This window comes from Acinonyx jubatus, chromosome A2 (assembly GCF_027475565.1).
Source record: "Acinonyx jubatus isolate Ajub_Pintada_27869175 chromosome A2, VMU_Ajub_asm_v1.0, whole genome shotgun sequence".
NCBI lineage: Eukaryota > Metazoa > Chordata > Mammalia > Carnivora > Felidae > Acinonyx > Acinonyx jubatus.
The window spans coordinates 115,372,745-115,396,643 of NC_069383.1; the positions used below are offsets into that span (position 1 = coordinate 115,372,745).

The window sequence follows — 23,899 nt, forward strand, 5'->3', positions numbered from 1 at the left end:
CGCGGTCACAGACACATGCCGGAGGCACGGATAGAAAAATAGCGTCTGCCTTTATTCAAGTTGTCTCCCCTGCCTCACGTGCCATCCCTCGTCCCGTCCTCAGGGTCCCCGGGATCCCCGGGAGCCTTAAGCAGCTGGTCCAGGGCAGGCTGCAGGGCCTGAGACACTAGCCTCGCCCTCTCTCTCAGCAGCCCCGGGCGGGGGTCGCCGGGTTCCTGCAGGGTCCCCAGGAAGCCGGGCAGCTGGGAGGGCAGGGAGAAGACCGGCACGCTGCGGAAAAGGGCAGGCACGGCATCTGAGTGGAGCAGTCCGTCGAAGTAGGCCCCGACGTAGCGGCCAGGCGCCCGGCCCTGCAGGAAGTCAGGCAGCACGCAGCTGAGCGAGGCGGCAAAGGCGTCGTGCGGGCCCTGCGGGGCGGGAGTCGAAGCCCCGTCCTGCAGCCACTCTCGGCACAGCACCACGGCCCCAGGTGAGAAGAGCAGCACCACCACGCCGCCCTCCTGAAGGGTCTGGCGCCTCTGCGCGTGGAACCAGGCCAGGGGTCCCTGTGCGCTCAGTTCACGACGGCTCCACAGGTCCACGGCCACGCGCAACGGCAGCTGGCACAGCGCCGAGGCCAGGGCGCTCACTAAGCGCTCGAAGCCAGAGTCCTCCGCCGAGTAGAGGAGCAGAGCCGCGCGGCCCCTGGTGGCAGCTGCCAGAAAAATCGAGGGGAAGGGAAGACGTGAGACGGCCCGAGGCCGGCCCGCTAGGGGCGGCCCCCCGCCTGGCACTTGCTCACACTTACGCCCCGCGCGGATGTCCTCCTTCAAGAGCCTCAGCCACCCTGTTAGGGGAGAGGGGCGGGGAAGCCCATGAGCTCGGCTGCCACCTTCTCAAGGGGAACTCCCAGCCCTGTCTCTGGGGAGTGCGGAAGCCCGGAAGCGCTCACCTTTCACTTGGTCCTTTCTGAAAAGGAAGAGAAGGAAAAGCACAGCGACAAAGAGTAGGCAGGCCAGCCACACCAGAGCCCAGCGCTGGTGAACGTCTAGGAGACCCAGGGGAGAGGATAGGCTAGTTAGATACCACACACTTTCACCCCAGTTCACAAAGGAGAAAAACTCAAAAGATTTAAAAGATCTCGGGGGCTGCGATATGTGACTGACGGACTCAGAGAAATGGAAAGATTTGCCCGAAGTCCACAGCATGTAGTGTCAGAGTCAATATATGAACATAGATCCATCTATTTGGGTGACCTTGGAAAAGTCATTTCATCTTCTGCCTCAGTTTTCACCTCTGTAAAACTGGGTTAACACTAGTACTTATTTCATAAAGTTGTTGTGAGGACTACATGTATTAATACTCACAAAGCACTTACAATGCTGGGCATAGTAGGTGTTCAAATGTCAGCTAAGATTGTCTCCTAAGCCTAGTGTTGCTGGACCCTTGACCTCACTCTCTTGATGGCTCCAACAATCTTCCAAACGGTGTCCCTGACCTCTTTTTTGCCTCCAGTTCATTCACTACATGGCAGCCCCAGAGACCTTTTTAAAATACAAATTTGATTATAGCCTTTCAGGAAGCTCCCACTGCTCTTAACATAAAATCCAATTCCTTACATCAGCTCCCAAAGCCCTAGATGACCCTTGCATCCTTGTGATAGAGGTCTGCCCCTCGAGACCCTCTAGCCACAATAGCCACCTTGAAGTTCCTCAAAAAAGCATTTTTCCCCCACTTCACTCAGCTCAGCCTTCAGAACAGGTCAAACCTTTTTCCGGCCTCACCCCATCTAAGTCAGGTCCTCATTATTTGCATTCATGGTTTTAGACATTTTATAGCAAATGCTTCAATAACTCACATTTACTAAATGTAAGTGATTGTTTAGCTAATGTCTTTCTAGCTTTCTATGGCTGCGGTGGGGGCAGGGATTGTGCCTTTTTGGTGATGCTAGACTCTGTGTGAGCTCTCTTCTTGGCTTTTGAATGAAGGAAGGAGTGTCCCTCTGATTGATCTGAGCCAGGGAAAGACAGGCCATTGCATGTGCTGCCCCTAAGATTGTCTAGATTCCAGCTCCTGGTACGGAGGGGGAAGGGCAATTCTTGTAATACTCACACTTGTCCATGGGGCAGGCCCACAGTGCCCTCAGGTCATCATCCCACAGCTGTAAGACAAACAAAACCAAGACCATGGCCCCACAACACAAGTTCTGGCCAGCCTGATCTCCAAATTTCCAGCCTCAGCTATGCGTATTTCACACACACACACACACACACACATACACACACACACACACACACACACACACACACACACACACACACACTGTAGTTCCCCACAAGCCTCTCTTCTCTGCCTTTGATCATGCTATGCCTACTGCCTGGACTATTGCTTTCCTCCTTGCCAGATCTGGCACAATGTCCCTTCCTTGAAGCTTTCCATGGAACCCAATGCTTAGCACATATGAATTTGGTTATCTGTTTTCTGGTTTCTAGCCAGCAGTGAGCAACTTGGGAACAGGAACTATGCTTCTTCAACTCTTGGCTTCCCTAGGGCTGGACACACGTAAGCACAAATAGATGGTGAGTGGGTACTAGGGGGACAGTGAGGAGGCCCTTACCTAGGAAGAGTGAGAGTTTCCCTGGTGCCCTCTGTGAGGCACAGGAAGAGATGGAAGAAGTTAAATACAGAGTTTTAGGCCTATTGCCCTTGGGCATTGGAGCAGGGCCCTCCTGCCACCTACTCACCTGCAGACACTGGCCTGACTGCAGATCTTGTAGTAATTGCTCTCCAAGGCGAGCTGCCCTCTGCCAAGACAAAAGGGGACTATCACACAGGGGTACCACATTTAGGAGACCACCAAGCTGCAGCTGAGCAGAATAGTGGGGGAATGGGGCATGGAGATTACTAAGAGGCCTCTGAGAACAGGAACTAGGTCTGAATCACCCCCACATTCCCAGACACCAGCACAGGGCCGGAACCGAGGAGGGGAAATTGAATATTGTGAAAATTTGAGGCCAGGCTTGAGACAGAACTGGAAAGGTGCATGGAGGAGGGTCCCCTAGCCCTCACCGTGGAGGCCCTGCTAAGTAGTGGGGTGCAGCCACTGGGTTCCAAGGCACAGAGGGATCTGTTGTTGTGGGGGTCTCGTGTCTCCACCAACAGCATATCATCCTTGAGGGGCCCAAGGGAGTCTGGAAAGGGTAAGAGCCCAGTCTTGAGTGAAACCCAAACTTGCTGGAGCCTGCCACTTGCCCCCCCCCCACCCAGTCCTGTGCCTGACCTTCACCCCCCAAGAGTTGGCACTTCTAGGCTTCATCCCTATTACAGTGGCCCTGCCCCAGCCTTCTCCAGGCTTCACTCACCAACCCACAAGCACTCTTGCAGCTGCAGCTTCTCCCAGCTGCTCACCTGCTTAGAATGGGCCAAGGTTAGGAGCACAGGAAAAAGCGAGAGCCAAGGCCATAAAGGGTAGGACAGTAAAGGGAGGCCTGTCATGTGGGGGGGGGGGGGGCGGGTCTGCACTCTGGACCTAATCTTAGGCAGATCAGGGTTCAAGGCTGGATAATTAGCAAATACTTCATTTTTCTCAGCCTTAGCCTTGTGAGAGTGTCTGTGCTAAAGGGCCTTATGACCCTAAATTAGCTCTTTTCATGTCTTTATACATTCCCTTCTCATCTAACCACCTTCACCAAGAGGCCTCATCTGACTGCTCCACTTGAAATTGCAACCCCCACCCTCCTTTACCCTTCCCCACCCTTCCCATAGTATTTAGATACAATTTTAACATAGTGTGTAGGTCTATTGTCTGCCTTTCTCCATTAGAACATAAGCTCTACAGGGTGGGAACATGTATTGGTTTTAGCCACTACTATGAAGTATTTACTATTATCATCCCCATTAAACAGACTGACATTCAGAGAGGTAAAGTGACTTGCCCAGAGTCCTATGGCACTGCTAAAATCAATACTGGAACTCCCAGAAGTAACTACTTTGTTCCAGTGAATCAAGGATAAAGTGGGTCCAGAAGACAGTGAATTATCTGGGGGGGTCCACTCTGGGTCCTGCCCCTAGCCCAGAGCTCTTATGCCCCCTTCTTACCTGGACACAGAGGTTGGGGTGGACATTCAGCAATGGCAATTCAAGTGCCTTCTGTGGAAAAAGAGTAATAGGTGGGGTCAGGAAATATGCCCCCCTGGGCTTCCACTTCCTTCCAGGAGCCTCCCACCACTTCACTTACGTTTACAGTGACATTTGCTGGGGGCAGCGGCGGGACCAGCGACTGGCAGGGGCCCCCGCCTGGTGCCTGCCAACACAGAGTGGCCTCAGCAGGCAGCGAGCAGGGTGCATCTAGCCGCCAGCCCCTCGGGGGCAGCAGCTGCAGCCGGGCTGCACGCCAGAGGTTCCGATGTGCCCGGGGGTCTGCAAGGAGAGGGCTGGGTCACTGGGCACCCAGAACTCATCCACCTGCACTGTTACCACCATGGCCCCAGCCCCAGTTTGCTCACCTTCCCTAAAGGGGCAGATGCTTGTCCTGACAGAGTCGGGCTCTAGCGGCCACACCTGGAAAAGAAACTGGGTTCTACAAGTCAGTTCAACTGAGCTGACCCTCCAGGAGCCTAGCCTCTGCTACGCACTGGGGATGCATTCATTCAACTGATATTTCATAAACACTCGTCCAGTGTTTTTGCCCTTTGCAAAGTCCTAGAGTTGCACACATTTATTCTTCCAGCAAGCTCTATGCCAATTATCTGGCAACATCTTCATTCAACAGACTTTTAGTGAGTATCTACTATGTGTCTTAGCACTGTGGTAGGCACTAGGAACATTGATAATTAAATCCATGATCACTTTGTGTGAACCTACTATGTGCCAGGTGGTATGGTAGGTGTTAAGGACACATTCATTTATTCTTTCAGAATAAAATATATATATACTCTTCTGTAGAAAAACAGTAATGCATATGGTCAGGAAATATGGCCCCCGGGCTTCTACTTCCTTCCAGGAGCGCATAAATGTGTGTGTGTGTGTGTGTGTGTGTGTGTGTGTGTGTGTGTGTGTGTGTATTTTTTTAATTTATTTATTATTATTTTTTTTTAGTAAACTCTACCTGAAGTGTGGGGCTTGAACTCTCAACCCTGAAATCAAGAGTCACATGCTGTATCAACTAAGCCCGCCAGGCACCCCATTTCTTTCAATAGACTTTTAAAGCATATCTATTCTTTGCTTAGCCCTGTGCTAAGATATAGAGATAATACATTAATTTACTCAGCACACTTTTAATTAAGACCACCCACTATGTAGCAGGCATTGTGCATGGCAGTAAGGACGTTTATATCACAGCAAACGTTTCATGAACGTCTGTTATGTGTCCTATCACAGTGCTAGTTAGAGAGTTTCATTCATTCATTCCTTTAACAGGCTTAATTAGCACCCACTACATGCCAGGCATTGTGCAAGGCTCTGGGGGAGTTACTAAATTTGAATTAGGTACTATTTCCTTACCTTCAAGGAAATTACAAATTCTCAGTTGTAGTAAGGATAAGACATGTATATATATATTAATAAATTGATCCCTCATTTATTGAGCATCTGTTATATGCAAGAAGAAATGAAACAGGTGCCCAAATAAGAAAGGAAGTGACAAATGGACTAGGAATAACAAGTGCAAGAAGACTGGAAGATAGGAGAGGCCAGGGAATTGAGGTAAAGCTCTGGGAAAGAGGTGGCACTTGAGTTGGAAGGATTTGATTATACAGAAAAGAAGGGGGTGGGGCATTTCAGGTAGAGGGAATGACAGACATTAATGTCAGAGGTAAAACAGATGGGACCTGATGACCATTTAGACATAAAATCAGATATCTTTCAGAGGAAAGAGGGGCACCAAGCTGGTTCAGTCGGTAGAGCATGTGACTCTTGATCTCAGGGTTGTAAGTTCGAGGCCCACACTGGGTGTAGAGATTACTTAAAAAAAAATCTTAAAAAAAAGAAGAAGAAGAGGGAAGAGCCAACATACAGAAGCCTGGATAATTCCTTTTATAAGAGTCCTATGAAGTTGGTATTGTTAGTCCCGTTTTACAGACAAAAAATGGGCTCAGAGAGGTGAAGTGACTTGCATGAGGTCACACAGCTAGCAAATGGCAAGAGTCAGGATTCAAATCAGTCTGAGTTCACAGCACATTCTCTACCTCCAGGGGAGCACAAAGAGACAATTGGAAGAGTAGGGGAAGGCTTCAAGGAGGAGGTGACATTTGAATGGGGCCATGAAGCATAAGTAGGAGTCCTGTGGATGGAGGATCAGGAAAAGCATCCAGAGTCTGCAACAGGCAGAAGACAGGACAGCAAAGGTCAGGAGGGGGCTAGTCACCCTAGGGAGCAATAGTTCCCACCTCAAAGAAGAGAGTGGAGGGTGGTAAGACAAGGAAGGTAAGGGGCACCCCCCTCATTAATTCTCCAGTACCCTTCCCCTGGCATCTAGCTGGACTCTTCTCTTACCTGAATACAAAGGCAGGGAAATAGATCTGTATGATTCAAGGTAATGGTTTGTGGCCCAGTCTGTGGGACAAGCAGAAGGGGGAAAGTTGGAGAGATGAGGAGGAGGAAGGCTGGAGGCCAAAGTCGAGGAAACCAGGCAAGTAGCTATTCCCCCACCAATATTCCTTGCTTTGGGTGGGGGTCGCTGTGTTGTATTCAAGGGTCCCTTTTGATAATGCACTCACATCCTTAGCATGGGCATCAGCCTAGAGTGGGAATGGACTTAGGGACAGGGAGGCCTCACCAGGTTTCTGTGCCACCAGGGTTTTGTAGGACCCTGGACCTGGTTCCAGTACAGCGAGAGGCCAAAGCGCTGATCCTCAGAGACGTCCAGCACCAGGTGCACATCATCACCATCGGCAGACACATTGAGCCAGGGCAGGGCTGTGCGGGAGGCAAAGAGACAGAGACCTCCATCACCTCTTTTACATACCCAAGCCTGGTCACACCCCTTTGACTGACCCTTTGGAGTTCCTTCAAATTCCTGAGACTGGAAGGCCCCTAGAGGGCAGAGCCTGTGTCCTCATCTCAGACCAGACTTTGTCCCCAGCAGCCAGCCCAGTATCTTGACACACTCTTCTCCCTCTGCAGCCAGAATGATCCTGTAACCACTGTAGGATAAATCATCCTCTGCTCAGAACCTTCTGATGACTCCCCAGATTACTTCCAGAGTAAAAGCCAGAGTCTTTATAACGGCTTGCAAGACCTTACACAATTTGGCTGCCCTGACCACTCTAACTTATTTCCTAGTACTCTTGTCCTTAATTAATCTAGTGCAGACACCCTGCCCTCTCTACTTAAACACACCAGATACACTCCTGCTTCCAGGCTCTTTGTACTGGCTGTTCCCTCTGCATATGGAACCCTTTTCCCTCAGACACCCATATGGCTCCTTCCATAACTTCTTTGGGTCTTTTTTCACTAGAGTGAGGCTAACCCTGACTGCTGCAACTCCCAACCACCTTATCCTCCTTTCCCCTCCCCAAATGTTCTCCAAAACACTAATCAAGCTAACTTACTGCATATTTCACATTTCCTTGTGTTTATTGTGTCCTCCATCACCCCTACCTTGACCCTGGCTCTCAGCTAGAATGTCAGCTCTGTGAAGGCAGGGATCTTTGTCAGTTTAGTTTACCAATTAATCTCCAGTGCCTAGGACTATTCCATGGGCAGAGTAATCACACAATAAATATCTGCTGAATAAGTGAATCATTCTGAATGAATGAAGATATGAAATGCATGATGTGTATCTGTGGCCTCAAAGCTCTGGTGCTGAGTAGTTTCTAATGAATTACCAAAGAGACAGGCCAAAGTTAAGTTAAGGAGCCAAAAGGGAAATAAAATTGAAAAAATTTAAGAGCTCAAGAACATCACTGCTTATAGCTTGACGTGGGTGGTAGTTATGCAAGTGTATACATATGTAAAAATTAAGTGAACTGGACTTTAAAATCAGTGCTCTTTACATACTTTTCTGTATGTATGTTATACCCCAGTTCAAAAAAAAAAAATGAACAAAGCAAAAACAAAATTCAAGTAGTACCTGGGAAAAACCATCAGAGCCTTGACTTTCTTAGCCCTTATTTTATGGCTTAACATTATTGTTATCTTGATATATGGTGTGTATGTGGGGGGAGGGTACCATAATCTTGACAACATTTTGGGCCTCTAGATGTCCCTGGTACTAATAAATAAATTTGTCATAAGGGAGATTCATCTTCATAGTCCCAATGCCTGGCACAGAGTAGGAGCTACTGCAGTTCATGTGTGATGAATTAAATGAGCTCTGTGAGCATTTGGACTGTGGCAAGCCCAGACCTGAAGCCACCTCCAAGGGTCCCTCACACACCAGACCCTGTCCCTCCCTCCTTCCAGCCCCGTTGGCCATAGTCCATCATACCCCAGCAGCTCTGGATGCTGTCCCGGACTTCCAGCCCCTTGCAGTCTGGGGAGAGATCACAGAAAAGCCACCAGTGGGGTTGGGGGCCAAAGAAAGAAGAGGAGTGGTCTGACCCATGGGGAGCACTGGGAAGGGCTCCCTTCCCCTAAATACCACCCCATCTATCCAGGGCCCAAAGCACCTTCCTCAAACACTGGGAAGCAGTATCACCTGGGGAGAGGAGACAAGAGGGATAGACCCTGGGGAGGATAGGAGCTCAGACACCTGCCTGAGAACAGATGGGACAAGGAAGGGGATAAAAGCAGAATGGCAGTGGCCAGACAAGAAAGAGACTGGGGGCAGTGGGGCAGGACCTGGAGCCACTTACCAGGCAAATGCTGGGTGAGGTTGAGTTCCTTCTGGTACCTGGGCTGAGTGTAGGACCAGATTCGCACCTCAGCCCCCAGAGCAGCCTCGAAGCAGTCAAATACTACAGAACCCTGTGAGGAGAGGGGTGGCAGAAGGCTGGTGGTATAGGGCTCAGAATACAGGCCAAGGGCTCTGAGCTCCTGTCCATGGACCACTCCACTCATCCCTTTCCCCAACCAATGATGCTATACTGTATAGCCTGAAATTCTCCCATTAACATTTCCTTTAAAGGCCCTCAATTCTAAACTAAAAAAAAAAAAAAGGCTCCCAGTTCTAAAGCACACCCCCTCAGTAGGGGTGTCAGCAGGGCAGGGATAAGGGCCCTAGCTATTTGAGTCCCTGTGCCCAACCCTGCTGTCCTGCATCATGTGGTCAAAGCTAAGATGATCAGAAACCCCTTCTCACACCCAGTGCCTCAGGGGTCCTCATGACTGCCCATTGAGGTGGGCCAGCAGATGTTCTCTGATTCTGTAACTTTCCAGGCAAGAGGATATTGGCTGGGAGCTGGGGGCTGGAGGGGAAGTCAAAAGGCTTGAGTGATTTGGCCCGGGGTGGAGATATATCTTCCAAACACATGTGGCCTCCTGAGGTAGGAAGAAGCTCCAACACCCTGCACCACAGTATGTACACGGAGCAGACATGGTACAGCAGGAAGTCCAAGAACTAGATCCAGCCCACAGACTTCCTCTCTCCAAGCCTCAGTTTCTCTCTCTGGAAAATGAGGGTAATAATAATGCCTCGCTCATGGGTGTTTTTTTTTTTTTAATTTTTTTTTCAACGTTTATTTATTTTTGGGACAGAGAGAGACAGAGCATGAACGGGGGAGGGGTAGAGAGAGAGGGAGACACAGAATCGGAAACAGGCTCCAGGCTCTGAGCCATCAGCCCAGAGCCTGACGCGGGGCTCGAACTCACGGACCGTGAGATCGTGACCTGGCTGAAGTCGGACGCTTAACCGACTGCACCACCCAGGCGCCCCTGTTTTTTTTTTTTTTTAATAAGTTTATTTACTTTGAGAGAGAGAAAGAGAGAGCAGGTGAGCACGGGAAGGGTAGAGAGAAGAAGAGAGAGAATCCTGAGCAGGCTCCGCGCTGCGCGCTGTCAGCACAGAGCCCAACATGGGCCTCGATCCCACAAACTGAACCATGAGGTCATGACCTGAGCCAAAATCAAGAGTCAGACGTTTAACCAACTGAGCCACCTAGGCACCCCCATGGGTACTTTTAAGGAGTACACAAGAAAGGGAAAATTAAACTTCCTGAGACTCTTTACTGCTGGGCATTACATCAGGTGTTTTACACATACCAACTCATCTATTTCTCACAACAGCCATATGAAGTAGGACTATTCTTATTCCCATTGTACAGACTGGAACACTGAGGCACAAAGGGCTGAAAGGGCTTGCCCACAGCCTTGCCATCAGCAAACAGAGCTAACGCACATGACAGCGCCTCATAGATGTCATATTTAGAAGATGGCTATTGGTATTATCATTATTTTGCATACCACAGACTGACCAGGCTGCACAAGGGCAGCAGGCACTTGCACCTCCAGTAGGACGCAGCGGGCGGTGGGGTAGGCCTGGAAGGAGAGCACGACTTGGGCCTGGAGAAAGGCTGTGAGCAACAGGGCAGGGGTTTGGTCAGGCCCAGGGGCCATGGGCAAGGCCGTGGCAAGGGGCAGTTGGGTCAGCCATCTTCTCCTCACCGTTTCTAGACTCCTCAAGCTCTGGATCAGCTGCTCCTCCAAACTTTTCCTCACCTTTAGGCTCTTCCCAGTGCCCTAGAAGGGCCCAAGAGCAAGACCCAGCTCAGGCCCCAGCTCTGGGCTGGCTTTGGGCTTGGCTTCATTCCAGAAAGCCCAGTGCTGAGAAGCAGGGGCCAGGCCTGGGGGGAGGGAAGGGGGGCAGGGGGGTGGGTAGACAGAGAGACCAGGCTGACATGGGGATCTTTTGGCCAGTGCTCTCCAGGAGAACACTGAGGATGCACAGGACTGCCTGCCAGACTCCCCAGTCCTTGTGCCCATCCCAGACACACTCACATGGGAACACACACAGTTATGGGATGACATGCTCACCATGCACAGCCAAGTGGATGGCCACTCGCACACAGAGGTCACAGTCAGTCTCCTGGTAGCACCTCAGCACCAGCTCTGTCTGCAGGCGTGTGGGCACCAGCACAGGGCCTGGGGCAGACACGATGCTCCCAGGTAGGCAGAGCACGTCACCATCTGTGCATAAAGGGCAGACTGAGAGCTAAAGCTGTTCAGAATCCATAGGGTAGTTGTACCTGACACCCCCAGAGGGCCAAGGGGCTTTGGGCTCTTCCTGGGCTTAAGGTGGGTGGTGAAAGGCATGGGACTGGAACATCCCTTCCGCCAACCTGGGCAGTTCTTTTATGTCTAAAAGTAGGGCTACTCACCCCAGAGGTGGCAGGAAAGGCCCTGGGGAGAAGGTAAAGACGAGTTAGAGTTTATGCCACCGAATGTAGCCATTTTTCCCTGCCTGAGATCCCTGCCCACCTTTCCAGGGCTCCTTGTTCAAGTCCCTTCCAGGAGAAGACAAACTCAACGCTTGCCCCCTCCCCATTCTTCTCTTAACCCATCAGCACCAGACAGACCAGCCAGGGCAGTTCTGGCAGTAGTGACAGTGACAGGAGCCAGGCTAGGGCCCCAATGGGCCGCAGACTGAACCCTGAGCCTTCCCCAACACTCCCAGTGCCCCAGACTTACCGGAGAGCAGCGAGCAGTATCCTGAGGCCCCACAAGCCTCTCCAAAGAGAGGACCATGGGGCTTCGGCCCAGTGCCAAAGACAGCAGGAACCAGGGCACAGGCATCTTCCAGGTGCCAGAAGGCACCAAGGCCCAAGGCCCTGTCCTGCCCCCCCCAGAGGGGGGGGCAGACACGGTACCTTTATTCCCACTCAGCCCCAGGAGGGGCTGGAATCCCTCCTCAGCCTGGGGTCCCAGTGCGGGCTTGAGCACTCCCTCTCCTGGGAGTCCTGAATCCCGTCCCAGACCCAGCCAGAGTGCTTTCGTTTTGGCTCCCGGCAGGCAGCTGGCTGTTCCCGCCCCGCCCTGTCCCTCCCACCAACACCAGGCCTGGGAGCCAGCAGCCTTGGACTGGGGTGGTGGCCTCACCTCCTTCTTTCCCTCTCCTCCTCCTCCTCCTCCCCCTCCTCCTCCTCCTCTGACACCTAGCTGGGAGGGGCCCCTGAAGAGTCACAGCTGAGTAAGGGAGCTCTTACTCACCCTGGGAGTCCCTAAGGAAGAGGGCCTGGGCAATCTTAGGGCATTTCCACTTGCCACGTGAATCTGGGATTTTGGTGCCTATTGAATCTCCTCATACTGGGCACTCCAGGTCCCTTCTCACATACTCCCTGGGACTTAGTGACCCTTTGTGGGACAGGAGCTCTAAAGGCAGGGACGAAGAGCACCAGAAAGTGGGCTTTTCACCACTTCCTGGCCTCTGCTCAAGTGTGGTATGGAGGAAAGGAACTCAGAGCCAGGCAGACAGGGGGCCCCATTTGTGCTGTTGTCATGCGCTGGCTACATGACAAATGCACCTTCCTGAACCTGTTCACAGTGAGAATTTCCAGGTCCTCCTTTGCCTTTTCAGAGGCATTGCTTGTGAGAATGTGAAATATGTGGTTGTAGGTGTGGACACGCAGGGTTTGGGCCCACAAACTGATGCATAACAACCCCCAGGCAGGGCTGTGCTGACCCTCCCTCCAACTCAGCATCCTGAGCACAGTAGAGAAGCACATTGTGTCTCTTAGCTTATCCATTATATTCACCTTTATTTATTTTTCTTGATCTTAGTCACACCTGTGTCCTGGCCACTCAAGGCTGAAACCTCTTTCCCTGATCAGGCTCTCTCTCTCCCTCCATCCTCCTCTGGGCTGGACTCCAGTCTGGGAAAGCAGTATCCTGGCTCAGAAAGGGGTTTTCTCCCACCCCCTGAAGTCACCCCTCGCTCAGAACTGCCATAGCTCCTGCCTCCTCTACCCCTGTCCCACAACCTCTCCAGCCTGGACTGGTTCATGTGCAAAATACTCTTTCCGGAATTTTGAAGAGAAGTGGGAAGATTCCCCCACCCCCACAGGACTGGGGTCGGTGGAGCCCTCAGTAAAGACCAACTCTCCCTGCTGGTTCTGAAAGGGTAATCCTAAGGAAGAAGCCAGGCACACGTGGGTAAGGGGCTGGGGCAGTGAGGGAGGTGCTCTGCTCCCAGGTTGGCAGACAGCGTAAGGATTTTTGGCCAGTAGTCCCGAGGTGGCACCCCAAGGATTCAGGGTAGAAGGCTCATTCAGGGGTTCCAGCCAGTACCCCTACGCCTGTCTCTGCTCAGCCTCAGTTGGCAAAATTTGGCGGCCTCCCGTTCCAGCCGTCGGCACAGCTCCAGGCGACCCTGCAGGCACGGACGAGCCCCGAGGCGGCCCCAGCTGGCGGCTTCGGTGGAAGGTAGCGCATCTAACGCCTGCAGCAGCCGCGGCAGGTCGCGCAGCAGGCGGTAGCGTGGCAGGGCGCGCAGTGGCGGGGGAATGTCGCCCTTGGCGCAGAGGCGACTGAAGTAAGCGAGCAGCAGCAGCGGGCGCGGGGCCGCGCGGAGCAGGGCGCGCAGGGGCGCTGCGCCGGAATCGGGACCACCGGCCAGACTGGGGTCAGCACTGCTCCACAGCAGCAGCACGGTGCCCTGCTCCTGCGCCACGCGCGCCCGCGCCGCCCACAGCCATGGCAGCGGGCCCACGCGCGCTACGCGCGTAGCCTCCCACAGGTCCACGATCACGTCGCACCCGCCGCCCAGCGCTGCCCGAAGCAGTTCAGCCAGTGCTCCCACCAGGCGCAGCTGCGCCTCTGACTCCGCCGCGTGCAGCAGCAACACCGGCCGCGCGTGGCTCGGGCCTGGGGGCGGGAGCAGATGAACAAGGTGGGGGGAGGGTAAGAGACACCCCAGCACTTCCCCTCCCCCACTCCCCGCCTTGGGGCTACATCATAGGGTGCCTAGGAACTAGTATGATGTAGGAACCTAGTTCCTTATCTACGCTGTGGATGGGTAACCAAGGCAACTTTAGCCTATACTGTGCCTTTGGGCTAATAAGATGAAAGCTCCCTAGAAGGGGCCAAGTCTAGGTGCCAGGTTTGGCAGGTGCAGAGCAAGCTGGATTTCCGCCCGAATAGTCTCGTGCGCAGAGACTCAACAGTAACCACCTGCACAGAGGGACCTTTGTTCTGCCTTAACCATTCCTGACCACTAGGGGGCCTGAGGCTCCCCACTCTGGGTAGCAGAGAGCTTGGTGCAGCAGCACGGACCTGACTATCCGAGAAGGGAGTCTAAGCAGGGGAAGGGTGGGGGGCAACCAGCCTAGACGTTGTGCAGATCTGAATCCTCAGGTTACCCCCGAGTGTGCTTACCTGACAGTGGGCGCCGGCAAGTGAGGACCAGAACAATGCCCGAGAGGGTGGTGAGTGCCAGCAGTGCCAGGATCAAGAGCCCCAGGTGTCTATGAGAGACTGAGTCAAACAGCGTGAGGCCAAGCCAGGGTCCTCAGTGCCCATCCTCCTTCTTACCCCACCCCACTCTCCCAAGAACTCACCATCCGGACACAAAAGGTGCTTCCAGGAAAACTGAACATCTGACCTCCACACCTGAAGGCACAGAGCCCCCCCCATCCCTGTAAGCCAGGGTGGCCCCTCCTCCCAGGGGAAGTTGAATGGGGACAGAAGGGGAGTTCCACTGGACAGGGAATTTCTCCAGCACAGGGTGTGTTTGGTCCAGCCCTGGCTGGGCACACAACAGGTCAAGAGTGGCAAACTCAAAAAATAAACTCAAAGTTGGCCAGGGTGTCCATGAGGACCCGGAGGGCACAGGCCCTGAATGAAGTAATCAGATGCCACTGAGCTCAAGCCCATTGTCACCATGCCTGAATGTGGACACAGTACCAGGTTTTCTGATTTTCGAGGAGAAGCCAGAAATCAGCTTTTTAAAATATGAACTCTCCAATATTTAAATGGTGGCAACTAATTCCAATTTCAAACACCATGTTGGCCAAACCAAACATTTTTGCAGACTGGATTTGCCCCATGTGCCCCCTGAAGAGTAGATGCTAAGGGGGAATGTGCAGAGTGAGGGTAAGATTCCTTACCAGGACACAGCTCCCTGGCTTCAGGAAGGGAATGATAAGGTCTAGCGTCACTGGGCTTGACCCCTGAGTCTGTGGGAACAAAGAACAGAATGACTATCCCCATAGAGTCACATCTGGCTCTGTCCAGTCTGAGTCTTAGCCCATGCTCTTCCTCCTTTCTACTCCCCTCTACCCCCACCCAAATCCTACCCAGGCTTAAGGCCAAGTGCCACTGCTGACAAAAAAGTCTTCCCCCTGCTTCATTCTCAGATCCTGCTGTGATCATTCCTGGATCTGAACCACTGAACAGATACATATTAATCAGGCGATCAGGCATTCATCAACAAACATACTATGGGTGCCTACTCTGTGTCAAGCCCTGAGGAAAGAAGACACAGATGTCATCTCTGTCCTCCAGCAGCTCGCAAACCAAGGAGGCTAATTATACCCTGCCTCCCTTCTCTGTCCCACATGTCTGAGGGGATGGCTTGTCCATGGGAAAGAACCTAAGTTGTGAAGTCAGAAGACCACAATTTTAAAAAGTCAGGCTTAACTCTTGCCTTTGTGGTTCCTAGCTGTGTGATCTTTGCATGGAGATAGGTTACCTCTCTCCCTGACCCTCAGTTTCTTCATTTATATATGAGGACTAGTAATCTTTATTTTACCAGATTATTGAGAGCATCACATGTGAGTGTGCATGTGAACACCCTCTATCTTCCACAGTGTAGTGTGTATTCATTTAGTACTGAACTCCTTAGGGGCAGAGACTGTGTAAAATACTTTTCTTGTAGCTCCCAAAGTCTAATACAGGGTAGATACAGAGAAGGGATGTAATAAATACATGTTAAACTGGACAGAATTGATTGCCATCTGTTTACAGGCAGGGTATGGCTCCGCCCTACATTCTGGGTGCTGGTTAGGGAGTTGACCAGAGTCTCCATCTTTTGGAAACTCTCTCCACCTCCAACCCCTGTACCACCTCTGTCCTAGACCCCATTCGCCAGCCAGATGTCAGCAGATGCTGACACAGTGACTCTCAAACCACGGCTGAACTCAGTGAAGGTGCTCTTTCGCCAGCTCACAGAGAGAGATGAGTCCATGGCTTTAGCACTCAATCTTAGGTTATCCCATGTGACTTTGTCTTAAATCTTAAGCATGGCTTGGTGTTAAATCTTAAACATTTGCTACCATCTGTCTGCCTGGGAGCCCTCATAGAATACAAAACAAGTAACCAAGCTGCAAGTGAGCATTTAAGAAAGAATTGGAAAAAGCTGACCATGCTTAGTCAGATTGGTGCTATGGTTTGGGGGATATATTTTATTATGGTTTTTATTTTAGATCCTCAGAAGAAAGTCTGCTAGTCAAACTGTTCTCAGTTCACATAATAGAGTTAAATCTGTCAGTGGTTTACAGTATTCTGCAAAAAGGACTTTAGCTTCCAGGGACTCTGTCTCCCAACACAGGGAACTTCTGCCAAGTGCCTTGTGGAGGCAAGCAGGAACACAGGGGAAGAGGACAGGGGTTTCCAGAGAGGGCATTGGTATAAAATGTGGCAGCAGATTGACCGGGTCAGAAGACAGCTGGATGTAAGAGGGTCAGCCTCTTGCCTCTGTTTATTCCCTGGAAGTTCAGAAACTAAATGGATTAGACACTGCCCCATTAAAGACCCTGCTGACTGGCAGAGAAACCAGCCAACAAAGGCTGATCAAGTAAACAAATAATCACATGATGTAAGTCAGAGGTTTGCTTGCCTCCACCTGCTGTGCTCCTAGCAACACGACCTTGGGTGGGGGTGGGGGACAAACCCTGGCTACTAGGCCATACCTGGCTAATGCTATACACAGGGGGCACCAAGCTGTCCTGCCCCAAGCCTGGATGGCTCCAGGCAGCACTGAAGGTGGCGTGCATCTTCGAGGAGAAGTGAAGGACCAGCTGCTGGGCCTGGGTATCCATGCTCACATTCCAGGATGGGGCTGCCAGGGTGGGAAAGAGCATAATACAAGACATTCTGTTTGTAGGAAGTGGTAGGAGCTGGGTTGTGGTTGATAGAGAAGTCAGGGCAGGGCTAGAGTCTGGCTTGGTCACAGTTGGGTAAGGGTTAAGCAGTGGAAGGGGGTCCCAAAAGGGTCATTTATTGGCTCACCAGTCCCACGGGGGCATTCAACGTGGCTGCTATTTCCAAAAGAGAACTGAGAAATCCAAGAATGGCAAGTCAGCAAGCTCTAGGCACCACCCATACCCTTCCCCATCCCCTGTCACCCATGCTTGTACCTTGAAGCAGAGCTGGGGGTGCAAGTCTACTCCCTCCAAAACATACCACTGTGGTAGGAGAAGGGAGTTAGTCAGGGAGCAGAGCCCTGGGCCCTAGCCCTTCCCACTCAAGTCCTGGGCAGGCCTGTCTCACCCCCTGTGACTCTCGAGCCGTGGCATTGGGGAGGTCTTCACAGAGGGTGTGCCAGCCCTGCCTCTGGCAGAGGGAGGCCTCCAGCTTCAGTGGGCAGCGGAGTGTTAGAGCCATGACCATCTGACTGTGCTGGCTGTAGTCAGTAAAGTGCACTGACTTCCAGAAGTCCAAGCCATCTGGGTAGGCAGCAGGCAGGGGCAGAGAGTGAGGCCTGGGGAGGCCTAGGCCCTGCTTCAGCCTCACCCTCGCTTTGCACCCCAATCCCCAGAGCAGCAGGGGATGACTTTTTGAAGACAGCCAGCAGAGTTGCTGGAATGTCTAGGTACCCAATAAATGAGCACGCCTTCTCCAGACCTTTTATGACCTTTTCTACTTAAACTGTCTCCTCTCCTTCCTGTGCCTCCATTCTGGCCAGCTCCCTGCTGCTACCCAAACTCAAAATCCATATATTTTTGCTTAGGTTCCTCTTAGAACCAGGAATGTTCCCCTCCCTATTCTCCTTTTGAAATCCTGCCCACAGATTTCCTTTTGACATCCTGCCCATGGGGATCCTGCTTGGGTGAGCATCAGTTGGTTGAGCATCCAACTTTGGCTCAGTTGTGGTCTCATGGTTTGTGAGTTCAAGCCCTACATTCAGCTCTCTGCTGTCAGCATGGAGACTGCTTCAAATCCTCTGTCTCCCTCTCTCTTTGCACCTCCCCCACTTGTTCTCTCTTTCTCTATTAAAAATAAATAAACATTAAAAAAAATAAAATCCTTCCCATTTTCTGAGCCCACCTCAGGTGTCATCTTCTATAAGAGACCTTCTCTGCTCAGACAGCCTGCATGGGATTCTCCCTTTCCTGAGTTCATGATCTACAGCCTAATCCTTAATTATAACAATGGCTTGGACTGTAGGCTGCTTTGTGCTTCTCATTTATTATGTTTCAGGGTCCTGTCTCTTTAATTTGGGGATAATAACATATATACAGCATTTTAGACATCACCAACCACTTTCACATAAATATTGAATTCAAGATTCATTTCCTCAACAGTTGGAAAGTAAGGCAGGGAAGGTATCACTACTTTACTGACGAAGAAACTGAGACTCAGAGAATAAGTGGGATGTGACCCCAAGATTTGTGGTCCATCCTCTTAGGACACCACCTGCTGGGTCTCATATTTCTGAACCTCTCACAGTGCCTAATACAATGTTCAATACTGATATATTGGCAGGCTGATTGGTAGATGTGATAGCCCTTTTCCCCCACCAACTCCATGGAAAGTGCCTGCATGGCTTCTGGGGCTTCCTCCACAGCATAGGTGCAAAGTGTGTGTGTGTGTGTGTGTGTGTGTGTGTGTGTGTGTGTGTGTGTGTAAGAGAGAGAGAGAGGCTGTGAATACACAAGAGTGCATATGTACAGCACTTACAGGCTTCAGGCCAGTTCTGGAAGGGGCATTTTTTGCACCTCACAGTGTCCTCTTGCAGGTAGGATGCCTGCGGGGACAGGGGAGAGCAGTCAGGGAAGTTCATAGGAATGGCTTTTCCTGTATCACTCATATCTGAAACTCATTCTGGCTTGACCCTTCCCTGATGCAAGCTGCCTGAGCTGGCAGAGCATGGATGAGGGGAAGCAGGGCAGTGTATGGGCAAGGGTAAGTGGTGTGTGACCAGAGTACAGGAGCAAGACCAGTAAGTATGGGGCTGGGGTTGAGTCCTCTTCTCCCTGGAGAGCAGAACCTATCCTCCCCAGAAAGAGGAGAGGTCCATGTTCCTCCACTTTTGGCTTCCCTGGCTTCTGCCCTCAGTGATTCCCAAGGTGTCCAGTGCGCTGTGTGGACCCCTTCCCCTGGACTGCCCAAACACCCTGGCTGTTGGTTTCTGCCTCAGGTATCTGCCTGAACCTTCCCTTTTGTCTCCTCCTGGTTAACAAGGTCCCCTGAGTTTTCTGTTTAGTTCAAATAAATCTTAACGCCAGGCACCTCAGCTTCATAAGAATTGGAGAGCTGCTATGGAGAGCTTATGGGGACAAGACTTTTGGAGCCACATGAAACCTTGCAGTGGCCACATGTGCCTCCACTGTGACTCTTCAGAACACACAGCGAAGGCAACTGTGTATTCTGTCTCTGTGGGATGAGGCCAGTCTGAACCAGGGAAAGCTGGGTTTGGGTAGGACTAAGTTGGAATCACCCCCCAAAATGTCCCATGTTCAGCAGGACACTTCCATCTCTGTCCCAGTGTGTGGCTCACAGTCAAGTTGGTAGCAGTCTTCCCAAGCATCTCATCAATACCCAGTCTTTTTAAGGCCTGACTTACTGGAGATATGCTTGACCAACTGTGCCTCTAGGAGTCCTAGGATTGGAGCCATGGACAACCCATACATTTTCCTCTGCTCACCTCTATGCACAGACACGGCAGAAAGAATTCATAAGGCAGGTCTACAGCATGGCCCCCAGACACAATTTTCTGTTGACAAAGCAGCAAAAGGAGTGAAGAGGTGCCTGCCGAAAGAGTTTAGGCACCCTGGACAAGGGCAGCAGGAAGCTGGGAACTTGGCCAACACCCCCCATTTTTCCTCTTATAGGAGAGTTATTTCTTTCACCAAGAAACTTCCTCCCAGGGAGGAGGGAGGTCCCTGCTCTGGGTATCTCAATATATGGAGTGGGGAAAGGGAGGAAATAGGGAAAGGATTATACATTTCTGGAGACCCTACTCTATGCCAGGTAGGTGCTAGAAGCATTAACTCGATTAATTAAATGCCAGCATCTAAAATGATCTTTGTTTTTATAAATGAAGAGAGCTGAGGGAATCAGAGGTATAGCCTCATTCCCTGCAAATGATACCAAGTGCATACAAGGGCATCCACAACAACTGGAGGTTCAAGTGGGGTATCAGGGCCCAGGTTGAGTGAATGGGGAACAACTCATTCTCTGAGGTGCAGCAACAAAAGGAAGGAGATGGAAGGGTACCAAGACAGATGTGACCACTTCCTGGCGGCGGGGGGGGGGGGGGGGGGATTGAAAAGCCTTCTTAGTGCAACCTGAATCTCATTAACGGTCTTCTCACTGGGGATAAATGCCATATTCATTTCTCTGCTAGGCGTTCATGGCTGCTCCAGGTGTCTCTGTCTGCCCTTTCCCTTCTGCATTTTCTGTCTAATCCAAAGAAGGCTTAATGCTAGGCACTTCAGAAATGTAGTAAGGTCATAAACAATTACTGTCCCTCTCTGGGCCTCAGTCTCCCCATGTATACAACAGAGAGGTCCTTTTTGCTGCAGTGCTGTGTGATCTGGTTTTTCAAAGGGAGACAACACTCCAAACCTGGGCCTCGAAGAGACTGCTCAGCTCCTCGCATTCTAGTGCCCACTGGTGACAAAGACGCACGCTGACCTCGGGTCCCGGGGGAATGGTCACTCGAATAGCCCGTGCCTCAGGCAACAATTCAAAGGAGAACTCTGGCCCTGGGGAGAAGGAGAACTGGTAGTCTTGTCTCTTGGCCTTAGCGCAGTCACCATTACTTGGCTGCACCCATCTCTGGTCATACCCCATGCCTACCTCCATGCCTTTGTGAGCTGGGTCTGGGGAGACCTTCCATTGCCTTTGCATATGAAGGTTGGGTCCTTTTAGAGCGTGATCCCTTGTGAGAGATGTCTGGGAAGGGGACAGCAATGTGATGACCCTTCTCAGACAGGCAACAGCTATTCAGCAGTTTCCTCTGTAGGCAGAGAACAGGGTTGGCCTTAGGCCAAGAATCGGGCTTCTATTACTGCTTCTGGAACCTGGGGTACCACAGGCAAGTTGCTCAACCTTTAGACCTCAGTTTCCCTAACTCTGTAACAGACAGAATAGTCTACTTCATCACCATGTTCTCTATCTCTCATGTGGCTAGAGAACAAAATGAAAGGCCAGAAAGGAAAGGGCTGTGAGGTATAAGGCAGGGCTGGAACTGGCAGGGGGAGTACCTGAGCAGATGCTGGCATCTTGTGTCTCCTACAGAACCAGAACTTGTATGACTTTTTGTATTTCTGCACCAGGAAGTGGATCCAGCCCCCCTGGAGGTCTGCGCAGGAAAGGACACATTGACTATCCAGCCCTTCACTGCCCCTCCCCTACCTGGAAGTGTGGCCTGATGTTAGGCAGGAAGTCATTTGAGATCATGGAGGGTAATGATATCAAGCTTCTTTAGTCCTAAAAATTATGATATAGTCAAAAAAGGATTAATTCCTTAGGTAGAGAAAAAGCTATATATATGCAAAGATGTCCACTGTAGCATTATTTACAGCAGTGAAAAATTAGAAACTGCCAATTGTTAAACAGTGTCTGGGCATTTAGTATGTGCCAGGCACTAAGCTAGGCAATTAAAATACAGACTTGAATTAAGAAAGATCTTACTTTGTGAAGAGAAGGTAATAATAGGAAACTCACAGAACTAAAACATTTTAATGCCAAGAATTGGTACCAGTGGAAAGGAGAAACACCTTCACAAAATGATAAAAGTGAACCCATGAATATCAGTCATGCTATGCTATTTTAGGATGACCTGTCTCTGTTGAGGTTGACAATAGGACAGACATCTGTTCTAGGATGATAAGTCCCACTTTCCTCAGCCTGCCGCACCCCGCCCCCCGCCTCCCGCCAATGCTCCTAATTCCCATCTCCACTGAGAAGGGCCCAAAGGGCTATTTCTCATACCTGAAGGATTTGACATCAGATGCAGGTGCAAATAGCAGGCGGGGAGCCAGAGCTGAGCACACCAGGACTTTAGAGACACAGGAAGGGCCAACTGGGTATGGCAAGGAATATGAGCAGACCCTCCTGGGAAGGATGATAAGAAAATCAAATGATAGGGTCCAAGAAGGTCCCTCTTGCCTCAGACAAGTTGCACTTGAGACTGAGATGTGTGGCTTTGAGCAAGTGACGGATCTCTCTAAGCCTCAGCTTCCTCATTCATAAAGTAGGACTGTTGTCAAGATCAAGTAAGATAATATGTGGGAAAATGATTTGTAAACCAGAATGTACCATAAGATATGAAGGAGTGTTGTATCTCCGACAGGAATGAGGGATCAGTTAAGGGAGAGAGATTATCCTCTGTCTCTCATTTAATCCTCCCCTCAGCCCAGGGGCAACAGTTTTCATGGTACCATCATTTCTACCGCACTGCTCTACCCCTCAGAAATGGAGAGTCAGAGGGACTAAGGGCACTGCTTGCAGCCACATGTGGAGTATGTGGTGGAACTGCAATGCAAATCCAGGCTTGTCTTGATTCTAAACCCCGTGATTTTTCCTTGTTATGCTACTTCCCAATTTGGGAACAAAAATGACTAGCTCATTAGGGATCTGGAACAAAAGGGACAAAGAAGAGAATCAGGGCAGGGAATGAGACTCACCAGTGAGTGCGTCTTCCTGAAGGCACAGGGCCCAGTAAGGGTAAGAAAAGAGAGAAGAATTATTAGTAGAGATTCCCATGGGGGGCATTCTCCCTGAGGTCTTTGGCTCAAATCACCTAATTCTAAGGTCCATAAGCTAATAGCCCATCCACTCTAGCTCTTTTCTTTCTAGCTCAACCCTGCCCAGGCCCTCAGCACACCAGAACCTTGGCTACCCCTTTGAGACCATATAAACGACACACTGGGGCTGTCACCAGGGCACAGGGACTTGGAAGGCAGAAGAGGACAGGCCGAAGAGTGGGGACCTTTACCAGCCTGTGGCAGGCAGCTGTCCCCACTGGGCAGTGGGGGTATCTTACCATGTGCGAGGCCAGCAGACAGTGGGTGCTCCAGTGCAGAAGATAGGGGCAGCCAATCCCAGAGGAGGCAGAGAGGCCAATGAGCAGCAGGAGAGGCAGGAGCAGGGCTGCCAGTCTGGGGCTCCCCATGGACTTCCGTGGGGTCAGAGCCCCCAGAACATGGCTGCACAGCCTGAAGGATGGCAGGGACTTGCTGTTCAGTAGCAGAGAGTTCAGGGAGCAGGAGCCCTCGCCTCAGCCTGCCACTGCCCCGCCCTGCCCCAAAGCTCCTCCTAGATCCTAGATCCTAACCAGCCAGCCAGGCCACATTCCTTCCCCTAGCGGAGGGCCGGAGGGACGCTTGCTCGCGCCACCCGCCCCCCCCCCCCCCCGCCCCCTGCCCCAAATCCTACTACCCCCACCTGGAGGGCAAGGGGCTCCTGCTCTGGCAGAGAAATAACAGGAAAGAGGCCAGCACAGGGTTAGGAGGATGGAGGGCTGTACCTATTTCTTAACCCCTCCTACTGCCGCAACACCCGCCCACTACCGCTCTTGGACTTGGGAGCTTCCTTGGAGACGTGCTACATCCCCTCACTTAGAGAATCAATAGAGCTTTTAAGCACTGTTCTGCAATGGGGCCTGGAGACAATGGTGACGAAGGCACCACTTAGAGTTGAACAGAACAACAAAAAGTCATTACAGGATGCATATAAATCGCACATGCTCCCATACTCCTCCTGCTCCCTACCTGGGTGACCCTCAGGACTATAGACTAGCTTCCTCTCTCCACCCAGCTCTTCTGGGCAAAGGGCTCCAAGCCAAAGGGACCTCCAGCTTCAAGGATCCTCTAATCAG

The 23,899-nt window shown here is 51.4% G+C and overlaps 2 protein-coding genes across 18 annotated transcripts in view; both read right to left on the minus strand.

Moving 5' to 3' along the window:
• Window positions 1–31: 31 nt before the first annotated feature.
• Window positions 32–11,857, minus strand: IL17RC (interleukin 17 receptor C). Of its 10 annotated transcripts, none has more exons than XM_027042572.2 (19): window positions 11,545–11,857; window positions 11,235–11,256; window positions 10,891–11,043; window positions 10,522–10,596; window positions 10,321–10,430; window positions 8,775–8,886; window positions 8,408–8,452; window positions 6,755–6,894; window positions 6,472–6,531; window positions 4,485–4,539; window positions 4,217–4,398; window positions 4,078–4,128; window positions 3,342–3,390; window positions 3,049–3,170; window positions 2,724–2,783; window positions 2,092–2,140; window positions 932–1,027; window positions 782–826; window positions 32–694 (listed from the first exon to the last, which is right to left on the minus strand). In XM_027042572.2, exons 1-19 carry the CDS (start codon window positions 11,647–11,649, stop codon window positions 75–77), a joined length of 2,151 nt encoding a protein of 716 aa, XP_026898373.1. In that variant the 5' UTR covers window positions 11,650–11,857; the 3' UTR covers window positions 32–74. The 10 variants fall into 10 exon arrangements, with proteins under 10 accessions (XP_026898373.1, XP_026898371.1, XP_026898372.1 ...); XM_027042570.2 differs by having other exon boundaries at window positions 3,342–3,387; window positions 4,485–4,551; XM_027042571.2 differs by having other exon boundaries at window positions 788–826; window positions 4,485–4,551.
• Window positions 11,858–11,962: 105 nt separating this feature from the next.
• IL17RE (interleukin 17 receptor E) overlaps window positions 11,963–23,899 on the minus strand; it is a 47,554-nt gene continuing 35,617 nt past the window's right edge. For 2 of the 8 annotated variants that reach the window (XM_053218970.1, XM_027042580.2), the window contains exons 4-19: window positions 23,066–23,237; window positions 22,707–22,722; window positions 22,012–22,134; window positions 21,282–21,379; window positions 20,875–21,058; window positions 20,641–20,780; window positions 19,718–19,786; window positions 18,751–18,817; window positions 17,341–17,516; window positions 17,208–17,255; window positions 17,080–17,125; window positions 16,761–16,909; window positions 14,958–15,026; window positions 14,409–14,460; window positions 14,227–14,325; window positions 11,966–13,716 (exon numbers count right to left, since the gene is read on the minus strand). In XM_053218970.1, the coding sequence (XP_053074945.1) occupies window positions 13,121–13,716; window positions 14,227–14,325; window positions 14,409–14,460; window positions 14,958–15,026; window positions 16,761–16,909; window positions 17,080–17,125; window positions 17,208–17,255; window positions 17,341–17,516; window positions 18,751–18,817; window positions 19,718–19,786; window positions 20,641–20,780; window positions 20,875–21,058; window positions 21,282–21,379; window positions 22,012–22,134; window positions 22,707–22,722; window positions 23,066–23,237 (2,104 nt within the window). In that variant the 3' untranslated portion in view covers window positions 11,966–13,120. Of the gene's footprint in view, window positions 13,717–14,226; window positions 14,326–14,408; window positions 14,461–14,957; window positions 15,027–16,760; window positions 16,910–17,079; window positions 17,126–17,207; window positions 17,256–17,340; window positions 17,517–18,750; window positions 18,818–19,717; window positions 19,787–20,640; window positions 20,781–20,874; window positions 21,059–21,281; window positions 21,380–22,011; window positions 22,135–22,706; window positions 22,723–23,065; window positions 23,238–23,466; window positions 23,741–23,899 lie in introns of those variants that run through there. The other 6 variants (XM_027042585.2, XM_027042586.2, XM_053218971.1 and 3 more) reach the window with 6 other exon arrangements.

Coding starts and splice junctions, on each gene's coding strand:
- IL17RC (XM_027042569.2), bottom strand. CDS start 11,649: ATGCCTGTGCCCTGGTTCCTGCTGTCTTTGGCACTGGGCCGAAGCCCC. Junction 8,453..8,774: donor CCTCACCCAGCATTTGCCTG/GTAAGTGGCTCC, acceptor ATCTCTCCCCAG/ACTGCAAGGGGCTGGAAGTC. Junction 4,399..4,484: donor CATCTGCCCCTTTAGGGAAG/GTGAGCAAACTG, acceptor CTCTCCTTGCAG/ACCCCCGGGCACATCGGAAC.